The 18,518-nt window shown below is 35.7% G+C and overlaps 1 protein-coding gene across 1 annotated transcript in view; it reads left to right on the top strand.

Moving 5' to 3' along the window:
- Positions 1–18,518, top strand: part of ANGPTL5 (angiopoietin like 5) — a 594,392-nt gene that overhangs the window by 485,406 nt on the left and 90,468 nt on the right. The window contains exon 6 of the mRNA XM_044072712.1: positions 18,385–18,505. Within this exon, the coding sequence (XP_043928647.1) occupies positions 18,385–18,505 (121 nt within the window). The remainder of the gene's footprint in view (positions 1–18,384; positions 18,506–18,518) is intronic.

Here is an 18,518-nt window from a genome sequence, read left to right as displayed (position 1 = left end):
TTTCACGTCAAAGGTCAAATCATCACTGGTCACATCCGACCACAAGCTAATCACCCTAGACATCCATCTCCCGCCCCCACCTCCCCATCATGGAAACCACTGTAAAAAACTTCTCTAAAGCCAACTTCATGCTTCTTAAAACAGAAGTGGTAAACTTCACGATACCCATGCAGACGGAAAATAGAGGTACGACTGTGGAATCTTATACAAATGCACTGTATAAGCACATACATGAGTACATGGATCGTGCCATCCCCAACAGAACCAACATGCTATCCTCCATTAAAAGGAATCCAATCTGGTGGTCCTCTGCCATAAACAAACTCTACAACAGAAGGAAGAAGCTGTTGCAAAAAAGAGTAAAATCCCATGATTGGGAGGAACTCCCTGGTCAGCCTCAGTAAGAAGCTGAGATCCCTCATAACATCCTCTAAAGCTAGCTATGAAAATAAAATTGCCACTGATTCTAAAGACAACCACAAAGCATTCTACAGTTATGTCAAGAATCTCAATGGCAACACTCAGATCTGCTCTGGACTACAGCACAATGGCACTATATATACAGAACCAACTGATATTGTCAACATCCTGGCAGATAGGTTCAGTGCTAACTTTAAACCCCTCTCACCCCCTAAAGGGCCCATCTCTATACCAGAAGAATGTAAAGTTCCTGTAATCATGGCTGCACAGGTAAAAACCACACTCTCCAAAGCCAAGAACACAGCATCCATGGGACCAGACAACATCCCAGCCTGCATTCTGCAAGAACTACAGAAAAAAATGACACCCCGCCTAAGTACCATGTTCAATCATAGCCTCACTTCAGGCTTTGTGCCTACTGAATAGCACACAGTGATGGTTATCCCACTCCACAAAGGGGGTGCCACCATGGACCCCAGGAACTACTGCAGCATTAGCCTGATGAGCCTGGTCTGCAAGGCCATGAATGCATCATCTTGGAGCTTATAAACAAAGACATAGGTAACCTTCAAACTCTAGTCCCCACTCAGTTTGGGTTTGCAAAAGGTAGCTCATGCCTTCTAAACCTGAATGACTTCTTTGAAGCAGTCACCATAGGTTCATAGGCTCAAAGGTAGGTACTAGGCTATCAGCTCAAGGGCCTAAGTAAGCCTACAGGTTCCTTGACTTACGCCACCCAAGAAAGTTATTTTCCTGTGCCCCTGTTGAGCAGGGCCACAGAAGTAATCCCTGGGGTTTATTTTCTATTAAATTATGTTGATTTCATTAATGAAATAGACTATGTACACAAACTATTTTTGGAGAGAGGCTACCCAGATTCAATCATTATTCCCTTAAAGGAAGAAGTTATAAGGGGGTGGAGGAGAAGATATGTACCTTTATTAAATACGGAGGGTAACGCAGACAACACCTTAGATACTATTAACCACGAAATTTGCAACACGAATATGCAGAAAAATACCCCTTTTCTTGTTATGACATACAATGCTAATACCAATTCAGTTAGAAGAGTCATTAACAAGACATGGGAAATTTTTAAGACTATGCCTAATAGGTTAGAAATATTCAAAAGACAATTAAGCTACAGTTTTAGAAGAGGTTCTAACCTCAAAACTGTGTTTGAAAGGAATAAGCGGGAGGATGACAAAAAGAAAAAGGTCACTTTTCGTTGTGGAACATGTTCCCAATGTACATTTATTGCAAATATGGAGGAACTAACATTACCCTCCATCCCTATAGTTTTTTAAGGGCAAACAACACTTCACTTGTCACACCAGTGGGGTAGTATATTTAGCCTACTGTACTTCATGTTGGAGGTACTATGTTGGTAAGACAGAGAGACATCTACGACAAAGAATATATGAGCATATGCATGATGTTAATAGGAAAAAGGAAACAAATGCCTTATACAGACATATACTATCCTGTACAGAAGCTAATTTCAAGTTGTGGATATTGGAAATGTTACCCAGGGATAGCAGAGAGGGGGATTGGGAAAATCAGCTTTGTTACAGAGAACTAATTTGGCAACTGCGTCTGGATTCCAACACACCTCGAGGGATGAATGATCATGTGTCACTCCTACCAACCCTGAAACTAAGGGCCAACAAGGTAAAAGCAAAAAACAAAAGTAAATAGAACCCCATGAACCAAAATTAGTTAATTATCCATTTGCTGCTACTTTACAACACCTTTTATTTATTTATTTACTATTTATTATTACTCTTTTAACACTATTCATTCATTTATGTATTTTATTTTTTAATACAATTTACACAGAAACCTCTTACAACTATAAGTTTTTTGCATTTTACAGTTTTTTCTACAAGAAACTATATATGGGCATTTATTATTTTGATTGTTAACTTTTATATTAATATGCATATGTGAAAGTTTTTTATATACAATTATATACATTTATTAATATATAAATATTATCAGTGATGATTTTTACCACATATATACATTACATTTGTAAGTTATTTCAAAGGCAACATGCTTTTTTAACTACAATGATTCCAACAACCATTCCTTTAAATGCATTCTTATTTAAATGGTTTAATTTGGAACATTTAATTGAATCCAATTAACATCAGGATGTATAAAAGATTTGGTAGAGCAATAGCACTTATTCTGATGAAGTTTCCGGCTTTGGAAATGAAAGTGCTTAATCTTTGATGTACTGTCTTGTTTTTCTTGTTCAACAAATTCCTTTTTCTACTTTTACGGACTGCAGAGTCTTGGAAAAGAACTGTTGAATTACAGAGTTGTGGGACTGCCTTCATTGGTTCCTGTATTATGGGGAATTACTGTGTTTTTACTGTATTTTCTATTTCCCATCCACTTATCAAGATTTTTCTTGAAGAGTGCTAATGAAGAGCTTTGCTTGACATAGATGGGTAGCTTGATCCAGAGTCGTGGACAAGGGTAAGGTGGAGCACACAACCTATCTTGACCTTGCCAAGGCTGTCAACACCATCCCCCACTCTGGAATTATAGATAAACTCACTAAACTGGGCATAAATCCCTATTTCACAAGATGGGTGGTGAACTGGCTCATTGACAGAACCTACACAGTGAAAGTAGTCGACTCCAAATCCAACTTCAAACTAGTGACAAGTGGAGTACCACAGGGTTCAGTCCTGGGTCTTCTCCTGTTTGGCATCTACTTCTCTGAAGTTTAGGCTAACACAGAAGGTCTTTGGCTAATGAAGTTCGCAGACGACTGCAAACTAGGAGCCATAATAGAATTGCCTAATGATGTGGACATTCTACAATGGGGCCTCATTGAGACAGATATTTAGTGTCAAAGTCATGGCCTCAAGCTCAATGTCAAGAAGTGCATTGTCATCCCCCTTTGGAAAAAACTCTGTACCCATGAACTACCACATAGGCAGTAGCCTACTAAACACTGAAAGTGTGATAAGAGACCTTGGGACACAGGTGGACAGTAGTCTCTTCTTTGATAATCACATCACCATTGTAGTCAGAAAATCCTTCTATGTGGCACACATCATTACAAAGGGGTTCTCCTCCTGAAAAAAGGAAGTCATTGTTCCTCTCTACTCATCCCTCATCAGACCCATTATAGAATACAATGCCCCATTTGGCATGTACCTCACAAGACATCTACAACAATTGGAAAGGCCACAGAAATACCTCACTAAGAGGATTACCAGCCTCAAACAGATGCCATACGCAGACTGTCTGAAAAAACTCCATCTCTACTCCATCTCATATCACCTGCTCAGAGGCAATCTCTGCCTAACATACAAAGCTATGTCAAACACAGAGCTGTTGGACATGCTTCACTTAAAGAAATCCCAATTTCTCTGAGCCACACGCTCCAGGGACCTAAACCTTGTCACCACAATAAACAGAACCTGCTGGAGCGATAGATTTCTGTCCCAGAGACTTCCCATAATCTGGAACAAACTACCCATTCATGTCAAACAAAGCTCCTCATTAGCCCCATTTAAGAAAAATCTTTACGATTGGATAGGAAATAGGTAATTCACCCCAGGGATAACTTCTGTGGCTCTGCTCAACAAGGGCACAGGAAAATAATTTTCTTGGGTGGCAAAAGCCAGGGAACCTTTTAGTCTAGGCTTATATAGGCCTCAGGGACGATAGCCTATTACCTACCTATGAACATACAAACCTATGAATTGTTATAAACTGCCTTGTCACTTAGATTACGTACAGCTTATCAGCATACACAATATTGTTCATAAGGCCAACAATTGCCCTGAGTTTAGTCTTATTCTTCATTCTAGCCACCCTAATAGACCATTTCAGTTTAATGAAAAACATATTGTCTGCATATATATGCCCAACAAGACCTCGGGCCAAAGTTTGTACTCATAGTGAGTCACTAAAAATGGAATTCTGTCCATCTGTAAATTAGAGCTGCATATAACCTGTCCAACTTTAAACATCTACTAAAAGCCCACCTAAATTAGTCTTGGCAATGATTCTGCAATAATCCAGTCTCAACTCCCCCATCATAGTTCTTCTGCGTCAGTATTTAAATAATCATAGTTCACAAAGTTTAGTTCAGTTAATTTATGAGTGCTGTGTTGTTATGCTACCATGTCAGATGTCCTCCAAGCATACAATGTGATTTTACCTTTTCCAATAAATAGTATAAGGCCTATGTTATCAAAATCTAAAATCCAGTTGTTCAGTTGCTACTAGATTTAAATAGGCTGACTTTACCTACATCAAGTGAGTATGCGTTATTTCTGTTTTCAAATTTCCTATATTTTCACCACATAAAGATGTTTACTATTACATTTTGCTAAGTAAATAACTTACTTAACATTTCTTATGACCAATTCTTTAGTATCAGATGTCTTCTCTATAGAATATTACATGAATTATTACATCAGCTATATTTATATTCTGGCAAATGTTGTGTCTATCACATTTACAGTATTTAGGATTACAGCTGTACTTGCAAATTTATTTTTTCACAGAAATAAACAGTTACTATAAATATTTTCTTGAATGCATGCTCTGTTATGAAGGGGGTTAAAGTGTATCGTTATTTGTTGAGTAGGGCAGAACACTGATCTCCATGGACATTTTTCAAGCTCAGCCTGGGAGCCCTGTCTGATTAAGTGACTTGCTCGCATTCACAAACTCTGGGCCATCAGACCATAGGAAAGAACTCATTCACAGCTCCTTAATCCTCTGCCGCACCTGATGACTCAGAATTGATTAATGACCTTGGTAATGGAGAAGCCAGCTAGGAAGGAGAAGACTGAGCAGCAGACAGCAGCTCACTCATCCAAGGGAAAGCACTGAAATGCCACAACACTAAATCCATCTGTCAGACCCCTGCTAATTCTGCCAGCTGTGGAAAGGGAAGAGGTTAGCAGACACCTGATAGCCTTTCTGATGTTTAGTTCTTATCTACCTATTGACTTGTAAGATGACAGGAGTCTGAGAAGTTGAATCCCAATTTGAAAGACAGGCTCTCCTTCCCCACTACTCAACGTGAAGTGCCCTTTTTGGATGTGCAGTGAAAGAACTAATTATCTACAAGAGGTGTGGCTAATGATAATCATGTAATCATGTAAAGGCAGAAAATGGTCTATGCTGCGTTTGTCTGGTATATTGAGAAAACCAATGAACAAACTGACCACCAGCCCACATCCTTACAGACACCAGCCTCACCACTGATTAAATGTCCCTTCTAGTTCTTATGCTTTAAATGTTACACCTACTCAAGATGCAGATCGGTGATTAGTTTAGAACATAGGACTACTATCTCTGTTGATTCCCTTGACCAGCTCATGGCAGACAGCCACAGAGAAACAATACAAAACAAAAAAAAAAAACAATGATCAAGTATGCCAGGTAGACATGGCTTTGATTAATAAAAAAATATACAATTTCCATTCGCTATGCATCTTGCATTATAAAATGTCTGATTATGATCAGGAGATATATTGTGTCCAGAGTCCACTATGTCACATTAGTCTACCCACCACCATCTTCCACAATATGAATCCATAAAGATGAGGAAAAACTATCATTATTCAAACATGGTGGGGACAATAACATGATGGTCAGCTGCAAATTCCAAATATGTTATGGCATTCAGTATGTAAAGCTTGACCTTGCAACAGTAATGGATGATATGGGCTTAGATGAAGTTCTAGGTGATTAGCATGTGTCTGTGTGCTGTGACAGCTGCCATCCACTTCATCATGTCAACTGTAAAAATGTCTTGCCCTTACGAGGACAGCTTACAGTTATGCAGCAGACACTGCGTATTATCCACAATTAGTCCAACCAACAATAGGAATGTCATGCTACTTGGATATCATTGCTGCATCAGTTATTTGTATAGGCTTACATCTTCATATAGCAGAGATTCAGCATAGCCTTTAACACTGTTTTCAGGGTACGTCTAGCAATGCAGCAACAGATCCTGTTGCCTCTCCTTGTTTTTTGAGTATACTTAAACTTCATGGCTTCCTCTGGACTAGCTGTTTTAAGGTTGAGGCTGGTATGGTAATGAAGTTGTCGTGTTTCCATATCATACTGCTGTCAAGCATATTTTTATGCCTAGTTATGTGCACATTCCCCAGGCTTGCCCTGTAACACTGTATGGGTGGGTAACACAATGTGTGGACCATGCCAATATGCTCCTCAGTTCTGCAAGGAGCTGACATCAGTAAACTACCTCAGCACCCTCCTCGCCCCCAGGAATGCACACTGAAATAGTTTTCTAAAGCTTTTCCATGAAAATCTAACAACAATAACAATGATATATGCCCTGTGCATGCACCCCTCTGTCCTCCTCCAGGAAGGTCAAATCTGTCTTTCCTGCCACTCACTTAGATACCCAAGCCTCTGTTCAAACGTGGGTTACCTGGGTCACAATCAGAGCTTTATCTCATTATGCCACAGATATGGCTGGTGAGTGATATGTGTAGTGGTGTGGTTGAGGTGCAGAATATTTATTTGCATGTCCGCTATTAGACAGCATGGAGGGTTGGCATAGGATTAGAACCAGAATGGAACATCCAGTGTGGATATGCACTACGTGACAGGCACTGAGCTACAGCACTTAAAAAGGGTATAATTTATTAAGTAACAGAAACCACCAAGGCCAGCTCAAAAGCACATAAAAAGACAGGAACTTGGCATGAAAAAATGTCTTCTACCACAGACTTCTTCAGAAAACATATTGAATAAAACAGAACACTCTTACATATATACACACCTATTAAGTATTACTTTACTATTACCAATTAAACCACTTAATTAATATCAATTAGCAGATAAAACCACCCTACCAATGAACATAATAATAAACCACAAAATGTATATAAAAAAAAAGAAAATAAATGTAAATTTATTATTCTAAAAGTTAGCTAAATCAACCAAAATATTATTTTTGAATCTTTAACCTCTTGTCCTTATGAAAATATTTAATGTTAATCGAATCATTTAAACCTGGATAGATATCTGCTCCCATTTTACCTGCCACAAGGTCTCTCTTTGTTCACTTTTGTTTCTATAATCCCCCATTCTCAGATCCCTAGGGACTTGTTCAAGTATAGTAAACCTAAATTTCTTAAAACCACATTTCAGTTTGTGTTTAAAAAGGGCATTGTTGCCATCATGATTCATTAGAGCATAAAGATGTTCTCTCACTCTTTTATGCAAACTTCTCACAGTCATCCCTATATAGAAACAGTCACAGTCTGAACAAACACCAATATATACTATCCCCACAGTATTACATTTATAAAGTCCAGTAATAGGTATAGTTATGTCCAAGTGAGTTAAATATAAAAGGGACCCTCCAAAATAAATCTACAACCAGAGCAATGATCACATTTATACGTCCCCTCAGTTTTAGTAGATGTACTCTTGTGACATGGAACTTTAGTGGTATCATTCTGCAACATTATTTTAATATTAAAATTGTTTCTATACACAAACTTTGGGGTGTCACCAACCAAACTGAATAACTCAGCATTCCCTTTGATAATTTTCCAGTTTCCCCTAATAATACTGCTTATATCAAAATAATCTACTGTCATGTCTAAGCAACAAGCAATGACATGTTCATTGTGTAAACCAACATTATTATGCTTTATCAATGGTTTTAAAAGAATGGATGGAAAATCGATAACTCTCCTAGATCTAATTTCATCGGCCATTTTATGTAATAACTCTAATTTCTAACCCCTATCATGAACATGGACGTAATAAGCTGTATTTCTTTTTCAAACCTATAATCACTTGATGTCATACTGGAGGCTCTAATGACCTGGCCTCTGGGAATATGTTTTGTAATAAACAATAGATGATTATTAGAAAAATGAAGATAATTATTAATGAAAGTATATTTCCTATAAATTTCACTCTCAGACATAACTGTTTCCCTGTCCCAAGATACGGTTATATCAAGAAAATGTACTTTGGTGCCAAAATCTCCTAAAGTAAACTTTAAAAAATCAGATTCCTCATTCAATTGACTGAAAAAGGCAGATGTCCTTCTATTCACATGTTGCAGTGTTCTGTACATACATGTTTTCTCCTCTTGCTATCCGAATGTCTGGCCAGTATACAAAAGATTTCAGTCACTGTATGATAGGTGGGATGTCTGACATGGCCAGCAGATCATGGGCCATAAAAGTGACGTCTGCGCACACCAGACCTCAGAATTTCTCAGCCACCAGTCAAATGTCAGGTGTTTCTGCCTTCCAGGTCATCGGATTCTCAAGAATTCAGATAAGTACCCAATTGGGGAACCTTCTTTTCAGTCATTGTTTTCTAATGCTTGTTCATGTCATCCAGAAAGGGCAAGTTAAGTGCGGCCGTCAAATACCACCCAAAGTAGCCCATGATCTTTGTTTTGTTTGGGTGAATTGCACGACTACAAGGCCTGCCCTATCTGCCAGGCTTTTGCTCCCAAAATTCTATGTAGCCAACTCCAAGCACTCAACTTATACTTAGAGAACCAATGTCTTAAACAGTTAGCAATAGTGCTGGAGGGTTCTTCCAACTTGCCTGCCGAACTACCAAATAAGAAGGCCAACATCACAAGGCTTGCTACTGTCACTGTGCCTCCACCATCCGACGCCATACCTCCCAACCGTATTGAATTACTCAGTTTTGTCTGAGTTTTGGGGTCAAAATAATGGGGTGCCACAATTCCCAAGTGGCACCCCTTAATTTCCGATTTTTTTTCCAGTTTTAAATTACTTCTCGTGCTTTTTGAGCTGAAGTCATCACATGCGTGATGACGTCAGCTCCATTGGCTTGTAGGAATTGACTTCAAGGGCTTTCCCGGCTGGCTGGCTGTTTGAAAATCTGCGAGCGCACTGAAGCAGGTACTGTTTATTTCTTTCCTAGCTAGCATATCTGCAATGTGAGCGCCGCACTGAATGAATGGAGTTAGAGTTGAAGCAGGTACTGCTTATTTCTTTCCCGGCTAAATCTGTGAACGCTGCATTGAATGAACAAATAGAGTTAGAAATTCTTTTCTAATACTGCTTAACTGAAGGAACTTGTGAACGAACTATTCTGGGCTTGTTCAGCTGCACGGACATTTCTTATCAACTGAGGTTTTAAAGTACTGTTTTAAGCTTGTGTGTGTGTGTGTGTGTGTGTGTGTGTGTGTGTGTGTGTGTGTGTGTGTGTGTGTGTGTGTGTGTGTGTGTGAACGAATATCCTTTCTGCTTAACTTGTGAACAAACTGTTCTGGGCTTGTTCAGCTGCACGGACGTTTCTCATCAATGGAGGTTTTAAGGTATCTACTATTTTAAGCTGGTATGTGTGTGAACAAATATCCTTTCTGCTTAACTTGTGAATGAACTGTTCTAGTTTTAAGATATCTACTGTTTTAAGCTGGTGTGTGTGTGTGTGTGTGTGTGTGTGTGTGTGTGTGTGTGTGTGTGTGTGTGTGTGTGTGTGTGTGAGAATGCCCCTCAAGCAAATACACCTGGTGGCTAGAGGTACGCAGTCTCAAACCCTGTACCTTGGGTACAGGTAAAAAGAGCCTAAAGTCCCTAGCAACCACCACTTGTGAATGTATGCCTCATATTTTGGTTTTCAGGATTTTTGTGGCAAACCACTAAAGGATTGAATTCACTAAATAATGACAGACATTTGAATTTCAGCCTTCTTATTCTTCAGAAAATAAATGGTAACACAAAACCTTTTATTCTAGCAATTTTCTAAGTTTATAAGATCAGTATTTGAAATCTGTCCTTGTTTTGGGGCTGTATTCTCCCATTATTGTCTTTGTCCAGGTTTTTTGTGCTAAGAGTTTGAGAACTATGGTGAAAAGTGAGAAATTAATTCACTAAATGATAGGCTTTTAAGTCTCAGTCTTGATGTCTTTCAGGAAGCTGCTGATTTGGCATAGTGGTATGTTGCTTTGACTGTAGTACACAGGGTTATGAAGCCAAGACTTGGCAGTGAAATGCATGGTGGTAACACAATATTTTATTCTAGGCTGTCTAGCAACTTTCCAACATTATACAAGCAATGTTTAAAATGTGTCCCTGGTTTTTTTTTGAGCTACAGCACTTAAAAAGGGTACAGAATATATCATTTATACACAGTGAACAAATTAGGCTGCTTTATACTGGAGGATCTTGGGATAAGATGTAAATGCGGAGGAGTCGGAGTGTCCCTTACTTTCTTCCCAATGATGAAGACTCTTAGAAAGAGTTGGAGTATGTGTTGTTTGTGTTACCTGTGCAGATTTGCTGTTCATAGTGAGGTGATCTGAAATGCATACACTACATGAAGTCCCAATACTTGTATGAGTATGCTGCAAACTGCACTGCTGGGATTTGGAGGAACCTTAACATTGTTATTGTCATTATCATTGCCTATAAGGGCTAGAAAATGTTTTGGGGGAAAGGGAACACATCACATCTCTATATGCAAAGACTTTTACAAGTAAGGGTATGTTTGCTGTTTCTGCTTCTTTTGCGTATAGCAGAGAAATGTATCATTCAATTCAAAATTATCTTTTTATTGATTTTTTTTAAATAGCATAAAATGCATAGTTGTTTGTCAACCTCTATCCTGCGGTGCTAATCTACACTCTAAAATTAAGGATTCTTCATTAATTACAGAGTGGGTTCATTCATTCATTAAATTCATGGAGTTCAGAGTAATCTAACGCACTTGATGAGCCAAGCTTCTTTATTTAAGCAAAAATAATGAAGGTTTGTATTGGACTTTTAGTAATATTTATTAATGTTTACATAGTTCATATCCTTCTTTTTTTTTCCAAAATCTCTTCATTTCGATTTTCTTTTTTTCCAAATAATAACAATAATACAATAACTCAAAAACAAAAATAAACAATATATATATATATATATATATATATATATATATATATATATATATATATATTATATATACAATATATACACTAGAAGTCACTACATTGTCAAGTGGAGAATGAGAATTCTTATGTTCATTTGGTCTCGTATGGGATAGTGGAATGGGGATAGTCTATATAGAAAGTAAAGATAGAAATTCAACCATTTATAGTATGGTTAGGGAAAATATTTAGATACACCTATACTAAGAGAAGGGGGAAGATGCAAAAAAACTGGTTATACTACATTCATTTCTTATTAAAAGGTTAGATTTAAATGTCAATTTGTGGGCGAATTTTATTTGTCAAGAATTATATCTAGTAAGTAACCCCAATATTTTTGGTAATAGCATTTGTTTTTTGTTTTTGAATAAACTAATTTGTGAGATGAGATATATCTGATAGCTAGATTGCAAAAATTTTCCCATGTAATTGGTGGCATGACATTCCAATTCTTTGTAATAAAGAATTTAATAAGGGTACACATCGTAATAAAGACATGTTTTAATATTTTTGGAAGTTGATTGATGTTAATTTGCAATATAGCTGTCTCCCATGTAAGGGCTGATTTTTCATATCCCATCTCCTCTAATCTTACTCTCAAGGAACACCATAAGTTGCGTATCTTAGTACAGTTCCACGTGACATGTAAAATATCAGCTGTTTGATCCAGACAATGGGGACAATTAGGCGAAAAGTTAGGATTTAATTTATTTAATTTAGATAAGGTATAATATAGATTGTTATTTACCATAATTTGTGTATATAATAGCTTCTTGAAAGGAATGAATTTGATTGTATTTTCAATGGCTAGTTTCTTATTTTCTTCAGTCAGTGATTGATTTTTCGTTTGCCAATAGTTTGAAAATAATAAATAATTCGGATGTGTTGTGCTCATTACAATTTTATAAGTCCTAGAAATTGATTTTCCTTTAATCACAAGATTTTCAAGTATTAATTTAACTAAATTTATGTTCTGTAAGTCAGTGTGTATTTGTGAGAATTTAGCATTTATAAGATGGTGAAGTTGGTTAAGGATAATACTATATTTCTTAGGAAGTTTGAGTTCAAGTCTCATTTGCCCCGTGTTAGAGTCTTTCCATTGGTATATATCCCATATTATGTAGTCTTTTATCGGGGGTAGTTTGTTAGATTTATGGGTTTATTATTTATTTGTAGATTAGGATTTAGGTGTAATGGTTGTATAAGGGCAAAAGCGTCAGCTAATTGCAATGATTTAAATAGTTTCTGTGTTGTAAGAATCATGTTTTTAATTACTGGGTGTAGATTCTTCGTGTATATGCTAGCCTGGTTTAAATTCAAGAATGGTAGGGATTTGATATTATAGCCAAGGGATTTCAGCTGTTCTTACCAGATTTGGTATATTTATATACGAGTCATAGTTTATTATTTGTATTAGTCTGTAGACAGTAATTATACTATAGTAAAGCTTAAAATCAGGCAACCTCAATCCCCCCTTATCTTTGGCGAGTACAAGTTTTCCATATTTAATTCTGGTAGATTTGAGATACCATAAGAATCTTGATATAGCTTTTTCCATGGCAAGGAAGAAGTTTTGGGGAATATTTGAAAAAGTAGCATTTAATTGAAAGAGTATTCTTGGTAGAAAATTCATCTTGACAACACTAGCTTTTGACAGTAGAGACATATTGATGTTCTTCCATCTATCAATATCGTTTTGAATACTAGTCCATGTACTTAGTAGGTTATTGTTTATAATATCTTTGAAGTATGAAGTAAATAGTATTCCTAGATATTTTATCTGATAGTTTATTTTGATCTCACTCATGGGAAAGTACAATTCTTTATGACCTATAGGATTGAGGGGAAATATGTGTGACTTGTTTAAATTTAAGTTATAGTTTGAAACTACTGAGAACTCATCAATAGCTTTAAGTATTTTTGGGAGGTCAGTAGTGGGGAGTTGGAAGTATATATTTAAGTAATCGGCAAAGGCCGAGTATATAAGATTTGTATTGTGGATTCTGGGAATATTATGAAAGTTTTTTTGTGAAATAAACAGAGGGAGGGGTTCTAGATAAAGATTAAATAGGTATGGCAAAAAAGAACATCCTTGTCTTGTACCATTGGGTAAGAGTATAGGGTTAGTTATAAGTTTGTTTACCTGTATAGTGGTAGAAGCTTTCTGATACAGAACCTGGATCATTTTAATTAATTCTTGAGGCAGCATATTAAAGAGAAAGTGTAAGTTTACGCTATCAAAAGCTTTGGTTGCACCTACTGTAAGGGCATATCTGGGGCATTTATCACTATTAAGTAGTCTTACATGCTATCTAGGAGGGTGTTGTCACTTGTTTGTCTGTTTGTCATAAAGCCCATTTGTTGTTGGGAAATAATAGAGGGGAGTATATTCTTAAGTATATTTGCTATAACATGGGCTAATATCTTAAGATCAGTGTTTATGAGGGCTATTGGTCTATAATTTGCTGGATCTGTTGGGTCAGAATGTGCTTTAGGAATCAACACTGTCTTGGAGTTATTTAAGTATTTGTCTGTTATACCATATTGTATTATATAGTTGAAAACTTTTAATAACACTTTGGAGATAGGTTCCATGAATAACTTATAAAAATCAGATGTATATCCATCAGGCCCAGGGGATTTACATAGTTTTAGTTTGTTTATTGCAGCTTTTATCTCTTTTAATTGTAACAGTGATTTTTAAATGTTTCCCTTGATCTTCTGTAATTTGTGGAAAGTATATATTATGCATAAAATCCTCAAATTTGTCTGTAGATGGTGATAAGGGTATATTGTATAATTTCTTATAAATATCTTCAAAAGCGTCCACTATATCTTGGTCTTTATATTTCACCTGTCTTTCATATTTTATTTCTTTGATCCCAGGAGGTCCACTTTTTATGTTAATTAGTCTAGCTAGGAATTTTGATGGTGTTTGAGCCCATTCTGAATATTGATATATTGACCTTAATTCTAAAAAGGAGATATTTTATAAATAGTGTTTGTGTAATTGTTTTTGCCAATCAATTATTTTTTCCTCAAGTTCTTTAGAATATTTTTCCTGAAGTTCTAGTTCAGCAGTGTTTATTTGATACTCTAGTTCATTCTTAAGATTGTTATTTTTTTTTTGAGCCATGCAGATTTTTGAATAATAATACCCCTGATGACCGCCTTGGTAGCCATCCATTGTATGTCATATGGAATTTGAGTGGATATAAAATCATTTTGGAGTTGGGCAAGGACATTCTGAATTTCTTGTGTTGTTTCTTGGCTTTGTATAATTTTTAGGATTTAAAGTCCAGGTATTGAGATAGGAAATATTTTGTTTATGGGCTTGAAAGTTTATTAAAAGTCTAATTTTGGAATGATCTGAAAGAGTTCTAGGTGATACAGCATAATTTAATTTGTTAGAAAGGAAAGCAAGGGAAATTAGAAAAGCATCTATCCAGGACCAAGTTTTATGAGTAGCTGAAAAGAAAGTGAATCTTGATATTGTTTTATCATATTGAAATTTAACATAAGGGTCAACTAGTTCAAATGTATTTTGTAATTCTTCAAGTGCTGTAGTGGTAGATTGTGACTGTCTGTTTTTATTATGCGATCTATCCTTATCAAAATTTAGTAAAGCATTCCAGTCCTCACCTACAATAAACAGATTATTTGGATATTTGGCTAATATATTAAAGATTTCATAAATGAAGAGCTGTTGATTTGAGCATGGGCTATATATATTAAAAAAGAGTAATGGTTTGTTCAAAGTATGATATTCAGTAGTAAATAATACCCATCTTCCATTTGAGTCAGCTTAATAGGAAGTAATCTCTCCTTGGAAGGATTTATTTACTATACTGGCCACTCCCCTGGAGAAAGAACTCTAATTTGCTGCAACTATTGTTTTAACCCATTTTCTTTTCCTTTCCCTAACCCAGAATTCATCATCTAAGTGAGTTTCTTGCAAGAAAGTTATATCAGCCTTAGTTTGGTATGTGAGTTGCATGATTAAATTTATTGTCTTTTTATCTACCATCCCGTTAACATTCCAAGAGTCTATGGTTATCATTTTTTATTAATATTGTTGAAGTTTCTCATTAGTTGATACTCAAAAATACAGTTATAAACTTTGTCTGTTAGTGTATTTATCTTAAGAATAAATATTGTGACTTCTATACTCCTAAACTTTAAATAGGTGCCTAACCACCCATCCCTCTGTATTAGTAAATGTGCATGAGTTAAGAAACTAAAAGAGACTATTATTTTTAGCAACAAGGAGTAAATATTTATCAGAGGGATGTCAATAATACCCATACTGTTCCAAATGCAAACAATCATCAGCTAACAGGCTGTACCCATCCCACTCCTTTTGTTATTTATGTACTGCATATTCATTTGCAGACTTCTTAAAATATTATGTTAATTGTACCCTTAAATATCATATAGAGAGAAAGAGAAAAGTAGCTTCTATAAAAAGTTTTGTAGTAACAGCAATATATTATAATTCTTAACATTTCAAGAGTTATTCAAGAGTTTACAAAACAATATTTTCAAAAAACAAGTACAATATATGAACTTTTAAAGAAGGCAGCACTTTAAAATTCAACAACATTTGCATTATTCTTGCTAACAGCAACTAACTGTGGTTCTTTAAAATGTATTGGAAACTTCATTTAACACTGCAATGGCAAAAGCCATACAAGCACATCATTGAGAACTCATATATTATTAATTAACCAGTGCCATCTATTGGGCAAACAGGGAAAAAAAAAAGAAAAATGTTTTTGTACCTTGCTTATAGACAAATTTAAAAGTAACTCAATGGTTATGCCAGTAGAATAATGATCATACATTTTAAACATTTAAAGAAGGCAGCAATTTAAAATTCAACAACATTTGCATTATTCTTGCAAACAACAACTAACTGTGGTTCTTCAAAATGTATTGGAAACTTCATTTAACACTGCACTGGCAAAAGCCATACAAGCACATCATTGTGAACTCATATATTATTAATTAACCAGTGCCATCTACTGGACAAACAGGGAGAAAAAAAAAAGATAATTGTTTTTTGTACCTTGCTCATAGACACACTTAAAATCAACTCAATGATTATGCCAGAAGAATAATAATTATACATTTTAACTGAAACTACTAATGTCTAGTATTTACACTACTTAAATTATTATATCAAAGGTTATATCCCATTATTTATATGTAGTTTAACACTCCTTTTTTGTAAGCTGTAAATGCACTTTATAGTCATTTCTCCATGCAGTCAGTGTTAGGTAGATTTCCAGCTTTTAAATGTAGAAGGCAGTTATTAAAAGACAGTACCTTAAGTATTACAGTGTAGCAAAAATGTTTTCTTTACAGGCAGGTAAGCAGAGTTATTTAGAGCACATTCCACATCCATTTGCTTGAAGTTTCCCATAAGAGTGGTATAGTCTTCTGTCCTGTAGTCTGTTGGAGCTGTAGCACTTGTTTAGCCTTCCAAATGTTGTTTTGGGATTAAAAGATATGAAAAGAGTTGTCTCAGGCAGGGTTTACTTTGAAGAGATGCAGAAAGGTGGATTTTGACTGGTCACATGTTTCCAGGGATATTTTTTCTTCTTTGTAATAAAATGTTAAAGTTGCAGGATATTTAATTTGGAAACAAATCTTATTTTCAATGAGGTAAGTGCAGTATTTACTGAGTTTCTGTCGATTTTGTTTAGTTTCTAAAGGAAGATCTTGAGTAATCGCAATTTTATGTGGTCTCCATGTAACATTCTTTTTAACTTTATAAGCTGACAGTATCTGTTGAACATGTGCTGAATTAAGCAGTCTGATATAGATTTGTCTTGGAAGATCACTTGTTTGTGTACGCTTTATAGCTCTAAGGGCTCTTTCAATCACTATCTCATCCAGGAGATATTTATTAGTCAGAAGAGAGCTTAGTATTTCTTTTATTATTGGAATAAGTTGTGGATTATCAAAGCTCTCTGGAATACCTCTTATGGTAAAATTATTTCTCCAGCTTCTAGCTTCCAAGTCTAGCATTTTTTATTGTAATTCTTTAATTATGGTGTCATTGGTTTGTGCTTTTTGTTGCAGTTCATTTTTTTTAGCTCGTCCATAATTTTAGCTTCATTTTGTTCTAGCCTAAGCACAATTTGGTCCAGAGTAGAGCCAAATTAAGTTAGCTTATGAGATAAACCCTGCACTTCTGTTTGTAAAGGTTGTAAAGCAATTTTCAAATCCTCCAGTGTTAAAGGTTGTTCCTGTTTTAATCTTTGACACATTTTACCATATTCTTGTTGTTGCTTGTTAATTTTTTGCCTTTTAGAAGTGGTTTCTTTCTCAGGAGTAGTAATTGCAGACAGTTTAGTTTTTATGATTACAGTTTCCATCCGATCTGGCTGATTCTCCATTAATCTTGTATAGTTAGATTCCTAGTAGCAGTGTAGAATTTTAAATGATAAGTCTTGCTATGAAAGTTGTTTTTCATCTTACATTCCTCTTATTAGGCCTGTTGTTCTTGAAGAATCCACACCATGCGGTTCAGGGCTCTGTTTCCAACAAGTAATTATTTTTCCTTTAGAATGAGAAAATTTTTGAAAAATAAAGATAAAACAAGTAAGTACTCATATTTCTGCTTTAATCCATTGATGTTTGGTATACTTTTCCCAAGCGATGCGCTGGTTTGAAGTCAGATTATAATATAGGAATGCAGGAGCTACACTGTCAGTGTGCTTACAGGCTGTCCACCATTTTGGAATCCATAGTTCATATCCTTCTAATTTTAAAAGTTTAACAGACACTAAGAATGTTGACCTTGTAATTGTGTCATTTCAAATATTTTTAAATTGTTTACCAGAGAGAGAGAGAGTTACTGTTTTAAATCACCTCAGCAGTATTAATGCTCCCTTTGAGGTGCAATGCAGCTTTTCACCAAGTTTGTGGGTATGCAAGTGACATATTTTATATCAAGCCTATAAAGGTGAAATATCTCTACGTATCTTTGTGTATGATTGTTTTTTTCTTTTCTCTTGCAGGTGTTTTGTAACTTTGATTATAAAGGAGGGGGATGGACTGTTATTCAGAGACGCAGTGAGGGAATTATTGATTTTCAAAAGACATGGTCTGAGTACATGGATGGATTTGGAGATCTCCTAGGTAATGACATTAC

The sequence above is a fragment of the Protopterus annectens genome, chromosome 5.part0, assembly GCF_019279795.1.
Source record: "Protopterus annectens isolate FY-2018-M chromosome 5.part0, PAN1.0, whole genome shotgun sequence".
Classification (NCBI taxonomy): domain Eukaryota; kingdom Metazoa; phylum Chordata; order Ceratodontiformes; family Protopteridae; genus Protopterus; species Protopterus annectens.
This window is presented reverse-complemented; position numbering and strand designations above follow the sequence as displayed.